The sequence below is a fragment of the Ursus maritimus genome, unplaced genomic scaffold (assembly GCF_017311325.1).
Source record: "Ursus maritimus isolate PB19 unplaced genomic scaffold, ASM1731132v1 scaffold_15, whole genome shotgun sequence".
Taxonomy (NCBI): domain Eukaryota; kingdom Metazoa; phylum Chordata; class Mammalia; order Carnivora; family Ursidae; genus Ursus; species Ursus maritimus.
The window spans coordinates 33,394,697-33,415,888 of record NW_024423897.1 but is presented as its reverse complement, the minus strand read 5'-3'; the positions used below and the strand labels follow the sequence as shown (position 1 = coordinate 33,415,888).

Genomic DNA, 21,192 nt, shown 5'->3' with positions numbered 1-21,192 from the left:
TTTCCTTTCTCCTGTAAGTTGCAATTTCATCTTAATGCTTTTACCTTTCTGGGTAAAATTTTAAGAATTAAATAATTTTGATCAAATTTGGTATCTATTAAATCGCTTCATATGCATTTTATACTTTATTTAAGGGTAAGTCAGTCATTGTAAAACAAAATTTTTATTTATGTTACAAGTTGCCACGTCTTCTTTGATCTAGCACAAATGCTGCTATGTTGACAATGTCACTGCATCAAGCAATATTTCCATATTTTCTATTGTAAGCTGCTAAAAAATATACCAGCTTCTGCTTGCTTGATCACAGGAAGTTACTACAATAGGGTAAATCATGGCATGTTGCTCCAAACCAGGTTTTACAGAAATTTCTCTTCCCTAAGAGAAGCAATAGTCTCTCTTACAGACATGGTGACTCTCACTGTAAAGAAATTGTTTCCTTGTAAATTAGATAATAAGGATGGACTATTGTTGTGCTAAAATTAATATTAAAAGACTGGCTGGTGCCTGAGCAGTTAAGAAAGAAGTTTAAAGACAAATGGAGCACTGAGCAAGGAACCAGGAACTTAAATATGATGAGGGGATTTTTCGAAGACCGAATGACTTAGACCCTGAAAAGAGGAAACTACCTTCCTCACAGGTCAGCCCCAGGGGTCCTTTCCTCCTGGCTCATTTTCCTACCCAGTATTCGATTCTTCTGCCGGTCTAAGTATAAACTAATTGACTGTAAAAGGCTTAAACTATGATGACTCTCAGGGAATTCGCAGGTTCTCAGAGGTCAGACACTAACAACACTCCAGAGGTAAAACACCCATCAGGTAGCTGGATCTTCCCCTTGCTTCACCTTGACTGTGACCTGAAGACTCCTCAGAATAGATTTCCGGAGTGGTCATCTAAGCATCTTTGACCAAGCATAGTCCAGAGGATATGACACAAGCCGTGGACACTCACTTCATGTGAGTCTTCTTTCTGCCTTGTGAAGGGTGTAAAGTGATGGTCCCTTTGGAAATATTGCTGACACCTAGATTATAACTGAAATATTTAGTTGCTATTAAGTAATGAGGGAGAAGACTTCCAGGATGTCCCTCCTACAATTCCCGAATAAAATTGTAAAAACAAAATAGGGCAAGATAAATATTATCCCAAAATCGCTTGTGGTCACCACACGCAAAAAAGGGAAAATAACGTAGTTGGATAAATTTCACAAAGTGGTGGCTAGGGGAAGAAACAGAAGGCTTGGGTGTTATAGGAAGCAAATAAAGCTTTCTACTCGTTCCCCAGAACCAGAAGCAATACTGGGGGAAGACAATGATTTTGGGAAAACCTGTGACTTCTCCTTCATACACTCCTGGTTGGAGAAGTGAACTCGGGGGTGAGTCAGCACCCTGGGGAAGGTCAAGGAGAAGCCTATAGCATGAAAGCCCTAAATACCACGACAGGATCACACCAGAGTCAGAAAGGGGATGAGCTGCCACGGGTGGGCTTGCCCTGGTATAGGGCCCAAAATAAAATCTCAGAACATGATAACAGCACCCAGCCCCCAAGACCAGCACAGCTATCTTTCACTCCACAGAAGATGGATTAAAAACAACACTCAGAGCTGGTGAACTTATCATACTGGATTAGAACACGGAGATGCATTTGTCATTTGTCAGCCAGATCAAAAGAAATGGTGTGATCCCTCTGCATATGGAAGAGAAAATCCCCGAAAACAAAGAGACACATCTTCTCTCAGAAAATGCTGGTGATGGAATGATTGACACTGACATATCTTGGGTAGGTTTTTAAACCTTAAAGACAGAGATTCCTTTGGGAATAGAGACAGAAAATATAATCATTTTTCAAAGGGGAGAATTGAGGGTGGTCTCAGACTGCTCCAAAGTAAAATTAAATGCCAGGATGTAAAGATAAAGACCATGTAGATTGCTAATAACAATGATAAAAACATTAGATTAAAAAAGCCCAAAGGATGCTGTTGGGATAATACAGTGGGGAACAGGCTGTTCGAGAGAACAGGGTTTAGACGGAGGAGCTGGTTTATCTTAGAAGAGCGGAAGTTGAGAACTTGAGGAGAAAGATGAAGAATAGGAAGCTCTTTAGACTTGCCCAGGGGCTTGTGTGGGTAAGAGAGGGGACGCTCTTTCAGAGGCATTTCTGTTTAAGGGTTAAACTCAGGTAAGTTGCCCAATGAATAGTGCTTCCTCAGAAGTTTCAACCTAGAAGAGAAGACCATAAGAAGGTCTTATGGAAAACTGCTTTCCTAGGGACCAAGAAGGGCAAATGAAGTAGAGTGGGCGCAGGCGGGAGCAGAAAGTAAGAGTGGATACCAGCCACGAGGTGCCCCAGGCACCTGGACAGTGAGAAAGCAGAACAACATGGTCCCCTGAAGCTGACCCATGCTTTTGAGAAACTTCCTTTCCAGTCTGTGTACCACAGAGCTTTGCCTCTAGCTCTTCAGTGTTCTGAAATGGCCCAATCTGTGAGATGATTGAGAAAACGAGTCCGGGCATCTGTTTTTTAGGGTATCTTGTTCTTAGACTCCAAGTGCACACTAGTGTATCAGATGTTTGTGGAAACGCTGCTGTTAAGAATCTACTTACCCCTCTCCCAATTTCTTAAATGTGTTTGAGTGTAGAATCCCTTTCCCTTATAATGACTAGGAGCAACACACATTGATGTAACGTGATATATAATATCTAATAAGGCAATTTTAGAGAGTATATGTAAAAAGAGAGTGAAGGGAAGGAGAAAAGAGACCGGTTACGGTGTATGAAGGAAAAACTGCCCCCCCCATCCTTGCTGCTGAAAATAGCCCAAACACCTTTAGGTTCCAAAATGTTGTTGGCTGGATTAGTTGAACAGTTGCATGAGCAGATAAGGAACGGGGTCAGTCAAGCTACTAGCCCTTTGCTAACACCTGCTGGGACGCTGGCCTTACCCCTTCAGTTGCTTGGGTGCTTAACTGACCATTCTTAAAGCTAACATATGGAAAGTGAGGCTTAGTTTCTCTCCAGTATTAAGAACAAGACCAGAATAAGGGTTGGATGGAATATTTCTAAGCAGATTTATTACTAACACCACATGCAAACCAATAGTCAAGCCAAGGGATCTTAACAACTGAAACTTTGCTGGTTGGGCACACACGGAGGCTTAGGATGAATTCCTCTCACCAGGAACCAAAAGGAACCAGAGAAAAGGTTAGTTCAGAGAACATTTGGATATGTTAGAATTTTTTTTTTGAAAGTTTAGGCTTTTGTAGCCCCAAACGGTTCTGGGGGGAAAAAAGCTATTAGCTTCATGTTCGGAAAACAGTATGTTATACTCAAGCTTATGGTTTGCCAGTAAGTAAGCCGAGTAGATCTACAATGTAGACCCTGTGTATAATATTCATTTCACATGGAAGCTCTAGTCAACTGAGTGCAAGTCTATGGACAGAGGTTATCTAATTTGTTAAAGTAATTGCTAAGCTATAGAGAATATTAATACTGAATTCTGATAAAATAGACTTTGAAGGGATGACAAACCTGAGCAACTCTTGAGAATAAATTATTTATGTGCACCAAATAAATAATGTTAAGCAGACTGGTGTCTGTCTCCATGTAGCTTATAGTGGTATTTGTAGTAAAAAACAAATGAACAAACAAAAAAACAGATGTTTCAACCAAAGAACACACACACACACACACACACACACACAGAGAGAAGGAAAAGGATTCTTTGAGTGTCCCTTATGCTTGATTTATTATCTCATGATATCCTGTGTTTCATGAGAGAAAGCCTAGGAGGGAGGATGGTGAGGGGGACATGGGCCCTAGAATCAGAGAGACCTAAGCATCAGTCCCACCCCTGCTTAGTCATGTTATGGCCTTGGGCAAGTTACCCAACCTCTCTGAGCTTTAGTTTCTTCAGAGAATTCTTATTTCATTGGGTTCTTGGGAGGAGTGAACAGGGTAATGTGTATCTGGTATGCAACAAGTCCTCCATAAATAATAAACATTTTAATGGCCAATATATTGGACAAAGATGGTAAAAGATGGAGGGTAGGTATGAGGAAGAGCTTTAAGGAACTGGATGTGAACCTGGAAAGGAAGGAATCAGGTAGAAGCCTAAGAAAATACTGTTAGAGTTTCGCAAACCTGCAGAGTTATTACATGAAGCATTGGTTAATTCGAACACTATACACTTTCTGAATATTGTATATTCTTAATCTTCCTAAGTGGAATGCTACATTATTTAGTATGGTTTCGTAAAAGTAGCAGTGGTGGGATCAGGAGTCAGCAGACCTGCCTTTCAAGAAATTCTCCATGTTCAGAAAATAACACATGTGACACATATGCAAGGTTATTTTTTGTAGCGCGATTTCAAACAGAAAAAGTTTGGAAATAATGCACAATGTTCAATCAATTAGGTGGGTCATTCATTTACCAGAATATTATGCAACTCTAAGGAATATTCAATTACCTCTTATTAAAATATGAAAAGATATAAAAGATTTTTATAATTTTGTTAAAAACAAGGATCAAAGCATTGCATATAATATTTTACTTCTTGAGTATAAATTTGGGGGAATTAGTATCTATATTTATATTTGCTCACATAAACCTAAGGAAACTGGATGGACACAGAAATTAAGAAAAGTGGTTTTTGTGGGGCAGAGGCTGACAGACAAGGACTGTATGCCATTTTATACTTACTGGTTTTTTGTTTTTTTGTTTTTTTTTTTTTTTTTGAGCTAGATGCAATTTCTATTTAAAAAATAAGTTAAAAAAAATTATGGGGGGCCTGGTGGCTCAGTTGGTTAAGCATCTAACTCTTGGTTTTGACTCAGGTCAGGACCTCAGGGTCATGAGATTGAGCCCTGCTCCGTGCTCAGCTGGGTGTCTCTCTCTCCCTCTCCCTCTGCCCTTTCCCCCTCTCTCCTTCTCTCTCTCTTTCTAAAATAAACAAACAAACAAACAAACAAATAAATAAATAAATAAAATCTTCTTAAAAAGTGAAAAAAAATTTAAATGCTTGCAAAAATGTGAATGCTTTAAAGGGGTGTTATTCATAATTTGAAGTTTGGGATCAGATTGCTTTATCCTGACACTAACCTGAGGTCAGTTCAAATTAAGAAGGATTGAGTTTTGATTTGTAAAAGCAGTGGATGAAGAGGGAACAAGGTCCCTTTTGGAGCATAATACATCCCAAGGGATCAGAGTTGGAGGTGGGGAACATTATGAGAGGATTTAGAGTCTAAATTGTGTCCTGGGGCCCCGGAGCAGTGGGGAGGCAGGTCATGATAGGGGAAAAAGGAGAAAGAGGGCAAGGATCCACTCTGCCTACTAGGCAATTTTGCCTGGGTCCCTTGGAACTTTATTGCACTGAAAGCTCAGTACTGCCCTTGCCAGAACCATAGAGCTAGAGGACTTCATTAACATTTCAACAGCATGACACCAGACAACCAGTGACTGTCACCCAAACCTGGGAGCTGAGTGGAAATAAAGATGGAGCACGTGGAAGAAAACTCCCAAGGATTTCTGCTTAACACCACCACAGTTTCCCTGGTCTGAAGTTAGAGCCATAAGATGGAGGTTATGATAGCTAACTTTTTATCCGAGGCACAGAGGAACTAAGGGAAGGGATCTTTTAGAAGTTTTCACAAAAATAACATTTCTGAGTTATGGACCAATATTAACATGAGAAGGTGACAGAGAAGGACACAAGTATAACGGCTGAATTTTTCTAGAAGACAGATGATCATGGCATCACTTCAAATGTGCTTTCTACATGATAGATTAACGGGGGGGGGGGGGTTGGATCACTAATCTGTTGTTTAGCAGCCAGAATATTGATCTATTGCATGGTGATGCATTGTAAGCGATATATTGCAAGATGTTTTTGCAAAGCTGGAAAAGAAAAACCACCTTTACACCTAGAACTTCTTTAATTAGGCCATAGTTTTATAAGGGAAAAAATATGTCTGATAGAGGTGTGGTCCCTATGCCACTCTGTATAAGCATCCTTTCTCCACCTTCCCCAACAATAAACAATAATTGCACATAATTGGCCTAAAATATTAATCGTTTCAGGCATAAATGAGCTTCTGTCATCACTGTGCGGGGGTCACCAATCTTTACCAAGTCATTCAGCATCAAATTTTAGCATGTGCCATAGGATCGTCCCATCTCTGGTAGGAAATGAAACTATTTTCCCAGAAGGAGACTAATGAGTCCCTTTGGCTGGCTTACGGTCCTAGTTCTGCACTATTTGAGGAATCAGCCAAGTTCAGAAAGCTTTATCCTTTATCCAGAACACAGCTGAGATATCAAACAGAAAGTGGTGTTTCACGAGCCCTGCTCATCTCTTCTTTGAATATCGGGCTTAGGAAACACATGATGACTTTTCGGACACTGACAATCGCTTGACCGTCTGGGCTGGAGGCTTTGCTGCGAGGGGCCGCTGCCCGCGGCGTGGGGCACAGAGCCGCCTCCCTGGCCTGCACCTGTCGCGTGCCAGCAGCACCCTCCAGTCGTGACAGTCAGAACTGCCTCCAGGCGCTGCCAAACGTCCCCGGGCATCAACACTGACCGAGTTGGAGAGGCCCCGACTTAGAGGGTTATTCATCTTTCTGTCTAGCTCTTTCGCGGTAGTAAGGGGAACACACCTCAGCCTCATTCAGCAGAAATGAAACCCAGCGAAGGATGTAAATGAAAGCAAAACCATTTATCAATCAAATGCATATATTTCCCTCCAGCCGCCAAAGGCAGCCCCTGAGGCATTTTCTCGCAGAACTAAGGATTTTTACCTCTCCGACCTCACCCACCAAAGGAAAAAAAGTGCCAAAGCCGAGTGGCCACATACACAGGGGTACCAGGGAAGGAATCGTTCCTTGGTATAATTTTTCCCCCAGAGGGTCAAACACCCTCTGCGGTAGAACAAAAGCATGGTCACTAGCGAAACGAGAAAAGAACTCACTGTTTGCAGAAGCGGCTGCTCTAAGGAATTTGGTCAGGTCAACATGAGGGGGTCTGCTGGGTTTCGGGGGCGGCGGGCCCAAGGTAAACAAGGGAGGCAGGGGCTTCCGCTTGGGGGTCGCTGCACTCTTGTCTCCCTTTTCCTTGTCTTGACTTTGGCTCCACGGCCCTGTCGCTGTCAACTTAGAAGGCGTCTTAGGGAACTTGGCAGGAGGAGCCCCAGAGGCGGGCTCCTCCTGATTCATTTTGCTCAGGAAGATGTTCTTGGCAGCATCTATCTTCCTATCTTCTCTTTTCTCTTCAGCATTTCTGGACAGGCCCGGGCTTCCTCTGTTCGCAGCAGGTTTCAGAACCACACCAGAAAAGGGCGAACTGGACATCTCGCCCCCGTGGTCTTTATTTTCCTGGGCGCCGGTTTTGGCCTTGGCTCCTAAGGGAGCCGGGGGTCCTTTGTGGAGAGACGCGTTCTTGGTGGGGCTCTCGTCTTCGTGGGTGTCCTCAGTACTTGGGGTTGGCTTCTGGCCGAAGGCGGGTTTGGGGAAGAGGGGCTTGGGGTCATGGTCTTGGGAGGCTGACAGGAACTTGCCTTTCACCCCAGCCAGCTTGGGGAACGCTTGCTTCTGCTCAGCTTCCGGGGCCGGAGGATGAGACCCCGGCTTGGGGCCTGGTGGCTTTAAGTCATGGTCTTGGTTTGCACTGTGAGGCGAAGGCTTATTCCCGGGGGGCCGGGGAAACACGGGTTTGGCATCATCCTTGGGCACGGTGACGGGCTTGGGGCCTAGAGGTTTCGGGAATCCCACTTTCACCTCGGGGTCTCTGGTGGCCGAGTTTGGCGGCGGTCCAAATCTTTGGCCCACTCCCGTCGGCTTTAGAAATGGGGGTTTGGGCTCCTTGTCAGGCTTTTCCTCAGACGTGGGTTTCACGGCCAGAGGTGGCTTTGGGGACCCAAACTTAGGTACGTTGCTAGGTCCTGCAGGAGGGCTGGCACTTCCTTGGTTGTTGAACAGATTCTTTCTGGCTTGTACTCCCGAAGGTGAGTTTTGCCCAGTGACTTTGAAGGGGCGGTTGCTGTCAGAGACCTCTTCCGTGGGGTTGCCCCCTGTGTTAAACTTCGCCATGAGGGACTTCACATCTGCTTTTGTATCCTACAAGCACAGGGAACAAAAACTAGCTGAGAGCCAGAAGTCTTAATTGCACAATTTAAAATACTACACTCTGAAGGGCTTCCTGGTCTGAGGCCTGCGGCGTTGCTGATTGGTTAGGGAGACATTGTAACATTTATCTTCCTCTATGGCAAAATCGGTTGTGAGAGTTTCTTGAAGGGGGAGGGCTAGTGTTGTGCAGATACTGTTTAGGATTTTTTTTTTTTTTTTTTTGCTTGTCTTACACTGACTTGCTTATTTCTGTTTAAGTGACAATTGACCTTTTTTTTCTTTGCCTCCCTGTCTCTCCCCCTCTTCTGCTGGATTTACTCTTTACTTGGCATTTATCTATTTTGTTTCACTTGAAAAAAAAATATGGAAGTGGCTAAGAAGGGACTCCTTCCATATTTTACAGTTGAGTCTCTGAAATAGAAACTACCCTTGAAAAAATGAAAGTAAGCTCTTCTGTAAATTCAGGTTGAATGCTTTCTGTAGCAGGGCCACGTTTAACAGCTCTGTGGTTTGCAAGAGCTCTCCTGTTCCCGCCCGCAGTTAAGGTGCATCTGCTTGGTAAACAGGAGATGTGGCAGAAAAACTCATTTGGATAAGTAAGTAGAAAGCGAGTTTCCTGACTTATTTATAAATATCGAGTGCTCCTGATTCAAGGGCAACCAGATGAGCAGGCAGAATGTGCTCACCTTCCAGACTGGTCCTGTCTCGGGGGCTCAGGCTGGGGGAGGGGACCAGGAAGCAGTAGAGACTGGCTGGGAAGTCTCATATCCAGCTTTCTTGCTTCTCCAGTCTCGTCTCTTCTATAAGGACATGTAATACTCCTTCTGAGAAGTCCTGCCACACAGTCTCTGTCCTCGACTAGAATTAGGATGTGACTCAGTAAAGAAAGCAGGCAAATAGTCACCCTTCTCTGTGAAGGTGACTTTCCGCTTAATCTGGAAACATTCATGGTGTGCTCGCTCTTTCTCTCCAAAGCAAGGATTTGAAGTTTTCTAGTTCTAGAAATATTTGAAAATCAGTAGCGTTAAAAAAAATCACTGAAGATACACATGCAGCCGTGACAGTACCCATTTCCATGACATCCATGACAATGTCCAATATCCATTTCTGCCATATACCTGACAGAACCCAAAATTCTCCTAGAAAACATTTTCTTTCTTCCTACCACCACCTATCTGGCCACATACCCAAATACATTTTGCCTTTTGAGACTCCAAAACCACAAAACCAGAGCATGGGCTCAATATATGGAAACGATTATTATTAGAAATATTAAGTAGCATGTTGAAGGGCTCACAGCCAGGAACTATGAGCACAGGGATGCACAGGCAGGTGTGTCTAGGGCTCCGAAGTCCAGAAAGGGTCTCATTCCTTTTTGTATCCCCACACCCCCTGGACCAGGGCCTGGCACCTTCAGGCTTCTTCTTTTTTATTTATTATTTTTTTTAAGATTTTATTTATTTATTTGACAGAGAGAAAGACAGCCAGCGAGAGAGGGAACCCAAGCAGGGGGAGTGGGAGAGGAAGAAGCAGGCTCCCAGCAGAGGAACTGATGTGGGGCTCGATCCCAGAACGCCGGGATCACGCCCTGAGCCGAAGGCAGATGCCCAACCGCTGTGCCACCCAGGCGCCCCACCTTCAGGCTTCTAATGCATATTTGGGGAAATAAAACTTGGCACTGAGCTGAATACTGTGAATAGCAATTTAAAAGAAATGGTGCCCTCAGCTGGAGTTTTTCTTTGTACCAAACTGCAGTGCCCATGTATTTGCAGGATGGGAGAAAGGGACTTAGGTACTAGAAGGAGAAAACCAGATGACAGCAGCATTTTCCAGCTTGAATTTTGCTCCTTTAACTTACTACCCTATCTCCAAGTTGCTGAAAACATCTTGTTTTCTACCTTGCTTCCTTGAGCACTTTTTTTTTTAATCCCCATGATTTCCTGCAATCCTCGAACAACCCCTGAGGCAATAGGCAGGAAGATAGCAGAATAAGGAGAGTTTGGGTGTTTTGGGGACAGTTGGATGATGGGAGCAGATGGGTCCTTCCCTGAACCCTCCCAAGGAGATCAGAGCTGCAGAGGACTCCAAACCTTAACACAAGATACATGAAGAAGTAATAGTACGAAAATTTGTTCCTGGGGCGCCAGGGTAGCTCAGTTGGCTAAGCGTCTGCTTTCGGCTCAGGTCATGATCCCAGGGCCCTGGAATCGAGCCCCGTGTCAGGCTCCCTGCTTAGTGGGGAGTCTGCTTCTCCCTCTCCCTATGCCCTTCCCCCAGCTCATGCTCACGCATGTGTGAGCTCTCTCTCTCTCTCTCAAATCAATCAATCAATCAATCTAAAAAAAATAAATTAGCTCCCCACATGTAAGAAAGTCTGTCTCCAGGGAAGAACTCTTATTCTGGACTTATTCCATATTTTGCAATTTATATTCTAGATCTATAATTTATTCTAGATTTATAACGAGAGATTACATTGCAGAGTAGTTAATAACACAGACTAGGAGGTCAGACTGCCTGGGTTTGAATCTTACTAGCTGTTTAACCTAGGGCAGGGTACAGATTCTCTGGGCCTTAGTTTGCTCACTTCTATCCTAGGGATCATAATGCCGTGTCATGGGGCCGTTGGACGATGCAACTAATCTCTGTAAGGCACTCTTAAAGTGTTTATAATGTAAGACAGTTTCCTATTTTTATACAGCAAGAGAAGCCTTAGAAATCATCTGGCCCGCCTCTCTCACTGCACTGGAGAGGAAACAGCAACCAAAAGATTAAAGCAATATCCTTCTTAGTCACAGAGACTTCTTATCTTGGATTTCATGGGGGAAAACCCATGAAACACACTAACCCAATGTCAAACTTCACATCCTGGTTTTAGTCTAGAAAATTTGGAAGGGGTCGATTTGGAATTGGAACGTAGTCTCTTAGCTGCCCACCCAGACCCAGGAGGCAGGACAGCGTCATGGTTAATAACCCAGGCTCTAGAATTATCGACTTGGGTGCAAATCTTGACTTTGCCATTTACTGGCTACATGACCTAACAAGTTTCTTAACCTCTCTGGGACTCAGTTTTCTTCATCTGTAAAATGAGAATAATAACAGTACCTATTTTTCCGCAGGGTTTTGTTCTTAAATCAGTATGAAATGGGTTAATGCATGTACATTATGTTCTAATTTTAAATCAATGTGACTGAAACAAATATCCTGCTGGATAACATAATGGAGTTACTAAGTTTGAGATTGCTTTATCCACAGTTTTAAACTTTTCATTGAACATCGAAAGATAGGGAAAGAAATAGTAATACGTTCTTATGTAGGACACTTTGAAGAAACAGGAATAGCCCCTGAGCTTACACTAACATGTCTGACAAATCAATAGCCCAAACTCTATCAATATGTAACCACTTACATGGCTGCTTGGCTTTAGAAGTTGTTTCATCATTATTATTGTCAGAAGTTTATTGGACAAACTTTTTAACACCCAGATTTGCCCTTAATCTTAACAGTAATAACTAGATTTCTTCCATAATGATAAGTATAGAAAGGCAAAAATGATTAAAATAATTTTTTTTAAAATTCTCCCATCCTGATTTCATTGTAGATTGAACAGCCATTCCATTTTCCAGGGTTCTTTTTACTTTTTAAAAAGTTAACAAGAGGGGTGCCTGCGTGGCTTAGTCAGTTAAGCATCCGACTCTTGGTTTTGGCTCAGGTCGTGATCTCAGGGTTGTGGGGTTGAGCCTCGTGCTCTGTGGGGAGTCTGCTTGAGATTCTCTCTCTCCCTCTCCCTCTGCTCCTTCCCTCTCTAGCGCACTTGCTGTCTCTCTCTCTCTGTCTCAAAGAAATAAATAAATCTTAAAAAAAAAATTAAAAAGAGTGTAGGAGCCATGTATCATTGTATGATAGAGTGAAAAGTCAGTCAACTCTAAGCATTGAAACTCCAAGCCCTATTGCCCCAGTTCTAGGGGTATCATATATCCCGACTTCCCAGTATAAGACAAGTTTATGCCTACAGTTCTGGAATAACTATTAATAACATTCACATTTACTCTCAACGTTGACCTGCTTTAAACATAAATTACATGGTGAATTTACCCAGTTCCTCACCAGGGCAACTACTGTCCTCAGTTTCTTATGTACATTTCTAAGCTGTGCATATACAAATATATATAAACACACACACACACACACACACACACACACACATCCTTCCTATCCCTACTTTTTGCACAAGTGGAAACTCCTGCTTTGCAGTCTTCTTTTTTCCAGAACTGATATTCAGTTTGCTACACACCCGCACAGCTGGATATATCATCAACAACCATTCTGATTGCTTGGTACCTTGTGCGACTCCAGCTGTTAAATATTTTCAATATTAACTCTGTTATTTTCCTTTATAATTGATCCATATCAGTGCATATTATTTGCACAAACTTTTTTAAAAGATAGATTTTATTTTATTTTTTATTTTTAGAACAGATTTAGATTTACAAAAGAACTGAGAAGATAGTACAGACAGTTGTCATATACTTTGCACCTCGTTTCTCCTTATTAACACTTGACATTGGTTTGCAGGACTTTTTAAACTTTTAATGACTTAAAGATTGGGCTCCTACTTATTCTTAAGAAGAGGTATTTTACATCTGGGAGACCTCAGAGTTCAGGATATTTAAGGCAAATCAAGCATTTCATCTCAAATTACTTAAGTTTCTCTTTCAAAGTCATCTGAAGCAATTCATTATTATTGCCATCTGTTATATACCTATATAATGTTTAAGTCCAAACTACTCCCATTCATTGCTCTATAATTACACAGATGTAATTGTAGAAATGCTCTTGATAGAAATGAATTTCCTTTAGCCCCCATATATTTTTCCTTCCTCAGAATTATGTATCTTCACTGACGTAAACTTATCACATTCGCCACAGCCCCTAGGAAGACGGCTGCTAGCAAAAAGGGCTTTGCTACATCCTCTGGGTTTCTAGTTAACAACTCTAGATTCCAGAAAATCTTTCTTTGTTTTTATTATTATTTGAAAATAATGGATCAAGTACATACTTAAACAAAGGCTGAGATGACATTTAAGACAGACATCAAGAAACTGTACACATTAAGAAAATGTTTCCCTTTGTACCAGTTTGTCTACATATTTTCATATGAAAAATTAAAAACACCCTATGACTGTTGTCGATAACAGGGTTTTGCTTGGTTTTGGATTTATTTTTAGAGTGCTCATACTTTTTTTAAAGATGTTATTTATTTATTTGAGAGAAAGAGAGAGAGAGTGAGCACAAGTTGGTAGGGGAGGAGCAGAGGAGAGGGAGAAGCAGACTCCCCCATGAGCAGGGAGCCCAACACGGGGCTCAGTTCCCATGACCTGAGCCGAAGGCAGACGGTTGACCAATTGAGCCACCCAGGCGCCCCTACACTGCTCATACTTTTAAATGTATATTGAATATTAGATTAATCCATGGTTTTCAATGAGAAGCACTTTTGGCAATGTCTGGAGAAAGCCTTGATTGAAATGACTGGCTGAGGGAATGCTCTTGGCATCCAGTGAGTAGAGGCCAGAGATACTGCTGAGCGCCCTACAACGCACAGGACAGCTCCTCAACAAAGCGTTATCGGTCCAAACAGTCCCCAGGTTGAGAAGCCCTGAGCTAATCTTACTGCTCCTGGATTATTGGGAATACCTTATCAGAAAGTCCACCTTTAATTTTTTGTAATAGAATATAATCTAAAATCTATAAATACCTAAAAAAAAAAACAAAACAAACGAAAACCCTCAAACCCATAAATAATACAAAAAAAACCCCCAAACCAACAACCATTAGAGATCGTTTTCAAAGTTCCATGTCTTTGAAAGTCTCATCTTTGTTAAGTTTCATTTATAAAGCACAAAAGAAATTAAAACAGCCACAAATCATGGGTAACTAATAGATTTAAAATAACTGAAGCCTCATTTTACCTCTGTAAGATGTGTTTGTGTTACTTTTGTAATTAAAGCATGAGGAGAGCAAACCACTCTTAGGGATGCTGTTATTCTCCCTATATAGGCCAGGGAAAAAGAGAAGAAAGTGCTTTGCACTGGATTGCATGTAATGCTTTTCATCATGAGGGAGACAGCAATTAATAATAGTTGACCCAAATTGGTTTGTTTCTTTCTTTCATCATTGATCAATTTTACTGTATGTACATTTTCTTTCTTATTATTATTGTTTCTTTTTTTACTGTAAAGTCATGTTTTACCCATGACTTATGGTCTGAATTGATGGTTCTTCTCATTGAATAAAATTAGTTCCGACCACTGCTGCCATTACCCGGACGATGGCATCAAAGGATAACAGGAGGTTGCAAGGAGGTGCATATGTAAAGGGAAAATGTCCCAGGAAGCCAGACCCAGGCCTGCCCAAGGCTTCAGAGACTGTAGTCAGAGTGAATGGAAGAGGGAAGAAGGCAGGTGAGGGCATGGTGCCGTACAAGAAAACCCAGCTTCTACCAGGGTCATGGGCCATGTTGCTCAAACCCATTCAGCAAAGGATTGATAAGAAGGTATAATAAAAAGACTGAGAAGATAGAAAGTTCTTTCTTAAGCCAAATAAACTTGCCATCCTTGAGGTAGGAAGCAGGCTGGTGAAAATTTGTGATATACTCAAGCAGTTCAAACTTTCACAGGGCAATGGTATTCAACTTCACTGGTTTCTATTGACTAGATTAAAGAAAATAACATACGTTCCCCACGACCAAGTCCTCCTCCCCTTCTGAGTGGGCTCGCACGCACTCACACAAGAGTGATAAGTTGTCTTTTCTTTTTAAAGAGACTTAATCTCTACTCAATAAACTTGGAAAAAGGAATTGTTTTAATCTGAAAATGAGCTTTCTTAAAACCGTTTGTTGTCAGAAATTACATAATAAAACAATTTTCCTTGGTATTGGTTGTAAAGATAGAGTTAATGGAAGTTGGCTGAAAGTACAGTACTTGTGACAACTTCTCACAAAATGGCAGATGGCGGGTTGCACTAGAGATAATGAAACTGTGGTACACTTTTTTCATCCCCATTAACACTGTCTAAATATTTAGGTACTTAATGCACCATAATTTAAGTACTTACTGTGTATATTCTGTTTCCCCAACGAGATGTAAAAGCAGGAACCTAGATTTATTTTTCTTCCTCAAAAACAGTACCCCTCTGCCACCATCCATTCAAACAAGCACTTCCTAATGCCTGGCGCATTTCTTTCCATAATATCTATCCCACATATTATACTGGCTGATGGGCTGAATTTACTTGAATTTCACCATGACTAAGCACACAGATGATAGCTGGGGACATGATTTCCTTAGCTTCTTCAAGAGTGTTGAACCCGTCATGAATCTATTTTTAAGAGCTCTCTATCTAACAGGGTCTCTACCTCATTGCGAATGTGCTGTGATGGATTCCAGTTGGCTGAGCCTCTGAGGTTGGAGGGAGCACCAGGCCCCTCTTCAACAGGATGTGGGAACGTGCTTCTCACCGCAAATTGAGTTCTTAGGGCAAGATCAGGCTGCTGCAGACTGGGCAAGGGCACAGGGAGGAGGGGCTGGTGGCGGAAGCCACCTTACATTTTTCTCCGTGACTTGTAAAGGTGGAGCTGGAACTGCAGACAACCCAGCAGCCAGCCTTGTGTGCTGAGGTGTAATATAGTCAGAAGAAGACACCTGGCATGAGTGGGGTCTCTCTGGGAGCCATGTTGCTTGGCTCCCCTCAACACAGGTGAACTTGGCCATTGTCCTGCAGGAGGCTGGCCTAAGTGCCTTAACAGGAAACCTCTCTATCATTACTCCCTCTTGTATTACCTCAGGCACCTGTTCCTACTGTGTCCTCTCTTTTAGAGTGAATTGAAGTAGAAGAACAAGATAGTCCAGTGACTGTTAAAGCTCAGACTGTGATGGCCCATTTTCCAAATCCTGTGTCACCTTGGACTCTCAAGGTATATTGAACCATTAGGCTTTTGTGTGTACCTTCTGTCTTTAAAGACCAGGCTTGAAAATCACCATCTTTCTACAAATTAGAGCCTTTGAACCTCTTTCTGGTCATCCTACCAAATAGCTCCTGCACCAACACAGTTTTGACTCTGTCGTGGCTTCTGATGGCTTACGCAAAATGGATACGGAAGTTCAGTAAGACTTCCTATATGTTTCTGAAATTTCTTCTGCTATAAGGTTTTGACTCTTTGATGCTAATGGCATGGTGACAGGATGCAGAGAATAGAGAGTCTGATGCAGACAGATAGTCCCAACCATTCATTTTAGTTATTCCATTTTATAAAGTTTTTATAGCAGATTTAACTTACATTTGCTCACTGTGTAATTCACGTAGCCTGAGTTAACTAAATAAACCAAATTAGAGAATATTCTCTCAGGAATTTACATTTTGACCAACGAACTTGTAGATAATTAAAGTGTTTTCATAGATATCTTACTACTGGCTCATTTGGATCTTAAGATAATATTTAAGTATTGACAATTATGCAATATAAGTCCTTTCATTTTTCCCATGTCTTCTACTCTGTCATCTCAAAGAGATCTTAATTTCATCTACTATTTCTAGTGGTTATTCTATTTTTTTTTTAAATAGGCTCCACACTGGGACTTGACCTCATGACCCTGAGATCATGACCTGAGCTGAGATCAAGAGCCAGACACTTAACTGACTGAGCCACCCAGGTGCCCCTGGTTATTCTATTTTTACATATAAGTAGTATAAACCAGCCAAACGAAACTTACTTTGTTAAAAATATATGAAATTTGAAGTAAAAATGCTTGATGGTTGAGAAAGATGCTGTTTGACACAGGAAAAGTAAAATAGAAATGTTCTGCTTCCTTTTTTCTCAGCCTCCACATTCCCCCGAGCACAGACACAAACACAAACACACAGACATACACGGACACAGGAGCCTGGACAGTGAGTTCCTTCTCTACACTTGACAAGAAGTTAGAAACCGAAAGTATATGGCCAACATGGAGTGGCCTGAGGTAGGGAGATGAGGCCATCTGTGGGGTTTTCTAGAGACTTCCTTCCCAGCATGTGAAAGTTCTGTGAGAAGAGAACTACTCAGAAGAGGAAGGCGTTGGCAAGCTGATCAAGACAGGTTACATCAAGGGATCAACAGTGTGAACAGAGAAAGTAAAACTAGACATAAGAAGTGAAGGGTTATGGAAGTTTCCACAAAGACCTCACTCTACAGAATATGGCAATGTGAAGCCCTCCCTCCTATTCCCCCTCCCATTCCTGTTCCATCTCTCTTTTTGAACTTTGAAGAAAATGCATTCAGTATTTAGTAATCAGGAGTGAACTGTATAATCACCTCACACCTCTTACCTCACTTCTCTCTTATAAGTCACAATAACAAGACTCTGCCATGAGATGAGCAATTTCTCTCACCTTTGTCACCATGGGGCTCTTTAGGGCAGTTTGCACCCTTTCTCATTAAAATTGTGATGCTCTCAATTTCAAGCTCTTCACGATGTAGATCCTGCTCTTAACACCACCCCGCCCCCCACCAGCCCCTGACCCCTCATCTTTCCGAGGTGCTTCATGGCTTTAGCTGCTCTGTGTTTTCACTTATCTCTTCCTTCATACATTGCTTCATTTTCTTCTGAGAGTACTGCGGACTCCTTGCTAATGTGCCAGTGGTTCTAGTATGTGGCGCTTTGCCAATATCTAGTTTAAAATCTGTGCTTAATTAAGATAACTCATCTTAGGGTACAAATGACCTCAACACCCCCCCCCCAAACTGTGTACACTTGTATTGTTAGCAAAAAATTCTAGAGTTTGGCATTTTATATCTGTTACTAATTCTATTATTAGAACTAATAATCTCATTTAAAAAGATTTTATTTATTTATTTGAGAGAGAGACAGCACAAGCAGGGAGGAGGGGCAGAGGGAGAAGGAGAAGCAGGTTCCCTGCTGAGCAAGGAGCCTGATGCAGGGCTGCATCCTCAGGACCCTGGGATCATGACCTGAGCTGAAGGCAGATGCTTAACCAACTAAGCCACCCACGCACCCCTAATAATCTCATTTTTAAAAATTTATTTATTTGTCAGAGAGAAAGAAAGAGAGAAAGAGCACAAGTAGGGGGAATGGCAAGCCGAGGGAGAAGCAGGCTCCCTGCTGAGCACGGGGCCCAATGCAGGACTTGATCCCAGGATCCTGGGATCAAGTCCTGAAACAAAGGCAGGTGCTAACCAACTGAACCACCCAGGTGTCCCCTAATCATCTCATTTTAAATTTTTTTTAAAGATTTTATTTATTTATTCGACAGAGATAGAGACAGCCAGCGAGATAGAGAACACAGGCAGGGGGAGTGGGAGAGGAAGAAGCAGGCTCCCAGCGGAGGAGCCTGATGTGGGACTCAATCCCATAACGCCGGGATCACGCCCTGAGCTGAAGGCAGACGCTTAACCGCTGTGCCACCCAGGCGCCCCACCTAATCATCTCATTTTAAAGCAAAATCTCACACACAGTATCTTATTTGATCCTTCCAAAGCCTGGTTTATTCCTATTGTCAGAGAAGGATAAACTAAGCTCAAGCACCTGGTAGAAAAGAGACCTAAACTGAATTTTTCTACCTCTAAATCCCGTGTTTGCCACAATACACCATAGGAATCATGACTTTCTCTCCTTCTTGTATGGTTATGATTTTGAGTATGAATCCTCAGCTCATACAAGACAAATTTCTTATTCTGTTCCAAAAAGTTTTCCACCAAACCCTAATGATTTAATCATGGCAGGCAATGTGTTAACACTTGTTCTACCCACAGTTGTGATCATAGCAGATCTGAGATGAGCAAGGGTACAAAGCAAGACAGGGACGCAGGGCTCTAGGCCAATACATTCATTGACTTTATAATATCACAGGCAAGCTGAAGGGTGAGAGAAGGCAAAGACAAACAATTCTGCTTGCTTTATTTTTGCTGTTTGGTCTGTGTGTGTGGGCATGGGGGTGATATGTTTACATAGAGGAGTATATTAGGTCTCTTTTCCCTCCAAACAGCTGCTCCCTAGAGTCAGGGAGATGAATCATCCATCTGGCCATTCAGAGGCCTCGGGCACCATTATGGTTCATTCATTGTTCCCCTGGGATGGTGTTTATTATTCATCTGGCTGCAGAGGGAAGTTGAAGGGTGTGAACTGGTACAGCTAGGGAAGGAGGCTATGCTTTGGGAAGGCCCATGGCAAAAATCAGATTGATAGCAAAGAATTTATATAAAACAACTTCTGCCTGGATAAAAAAAGCAAAAAACAAAAACAACAAAACACCATTAACATCTATGGTTCAAAGAACAGAAATAAAAAATGAAACACACCAAAATCTCTTCTTGTTTTATAATTTTTAAAATAGTGTGGTTCTCCTAAAGAATAAAGATACTACAAAGAGAATCACCTATTATTTATATAAGTATATAAGTATTTCCTTTAATTAAAATATTTAACCATGCATTAGGATGGCTATTATTAAAAAAAAAAAAAAACACCAGAAAATAACAAATGTTGGTGGGAAATGTGGAGAAATCGAGCCTCGATGCCTTGCTGGCGAGAATGTAAAATGGTGCAGCCACTGTGGAAAACAGTATGGTGTTTCCTCAAAGACCAATTCAGCAATTCCACTTCTGGGTATATACCGCAAAGAAGTGAATGCAGGGCCTTAAACAGATATTTGTACACTCGTGTTCACAGTAGCATTATTCACTGTAGTCAAAGGTAGAAGCAACCCAAGTGTCAACGTGGAGGAGTGGATGAGGAAAATAGTGGTGTATACACACCATGGAATATTATTCAGTCTTCAAAAGGAAGGAAATTCTGATTCATGCTACAACATGGATGAGCCTCGAGGTCATTATGTTGAGTGAAGTAAACTAAGTGTCACAAAAAGACAAATATTGTATGACTCTACTAACTGAGGTACGTAGAGTAGTCAATTCATAAAGAATGAAAGTAAGATGGTGGTAACCAGGGGCTGAGGGGAGGAGGCCATGGGGAGTTATTGTTTAATGGGTACAGAATTTTAGTTGGGGGAAAATGAAAACATGCAGGAGATGGATGGCGTTAATGGTCGTACAACAGAGTGAATGTACTTATGGCCACAGAACTGTACAATTTTTTTTTTAAAGATTTTATTTATTTATTTGACAGAGAGACCCAGCGAGAGAGGGAACACAAACAGGGGGAGTGGGAGAGGAAGAAGCAGGCTCATGGCAGAGGAGCCTGATGTGGGGCTCGATCCCAGAACGCTGGGATCACGCCCTGAGCTGAAGGCAGACGCTTAACGACTGTGCCACCCAGGTGCCCCAGAACTGTACATTTAAAAATGGTTAAAATGACAAATTTATTATGTTCTGTATATTTTACCATAAAAAATAGTAAAAATAGTCAAGCAGTATCTGAAAAATGAGTAAACAACTCACTGTAAATGATACAATTGCTTTGATATTGTTCCACAGTGAGATATTTTCTTTCTTTTTACCTCAGTTTTAGTGAAGGGAAGAGGAAAATGGAAGTGATTCAAAATGGTGGAAAAAATGATCTTTCAACAAGATCAAGCTTATATGTATACATTCTACGATCCAGACAAAACTGTGTTTGATTGAGAATATTTTTTAAAACTTTTAAAACATTTTAAATGACTTACATATAAATGTGGCAAAAACGTAACAAGGGACCAATGACAAATTTCTAATATAAATAAAAACATTAAAAAACTCCTTGAGAGGTATAAGCACACTTCACTGACTAAAGACATTTTTTGACTGATAGGTTAAATAAAGGTGTTCTGGATGGTCTCCTTCGAGGTGGGACAGGGAAAGCAGAGGGTTAGAAGCACAGGGTATGGTAGAATCACCTTGGGAAGATTTATTCAAGGGGCACATGATATGTAACCCATCCTATCCTGCTGAGCTCCTCTAAGGGTTTCTCTCTGGAGAATCATGATTTCTGCCAGCCATGAGGACAAATGGGAGCGTGTGGCATCCCATGGCATATTGGGATACCAAAATGATTAAAAACACTAATAATGAATTATCAGAAAGAGATATTAAGAGAACA

General features: G+C 41.8%; 1 protein-coding gene across 5 annotated transcripts in view; it reads right to left on the bottom strand.

The window, feature by feature from the left end:
* Positions 1-21,192, bottom strand: part of FYB1 (FYN binding protein 1) — a 149,910-nt gene that overhangs the window by 85,302 nt on the left and 43,416 nt on the right. For 4 of the 5 annotated variants that reach the window (XM_008692612.2, XM_008692614.2, XM_040630486.1 and 1 more), the window contains exon 2: positions 6,955-8,098. In XM_008692612.2, the coding sequence (XP_008690834.2) occupies positions 6,955-8,098 (1,144 nt within the window). Of the gene's footprint in view, positions 1-6,954; positions 8,099-8,793; positions 8,812-21,192 lie in introns of those variants that run through there. The other variant, XM_040630487.1, reaches the window with a different exon arrangement.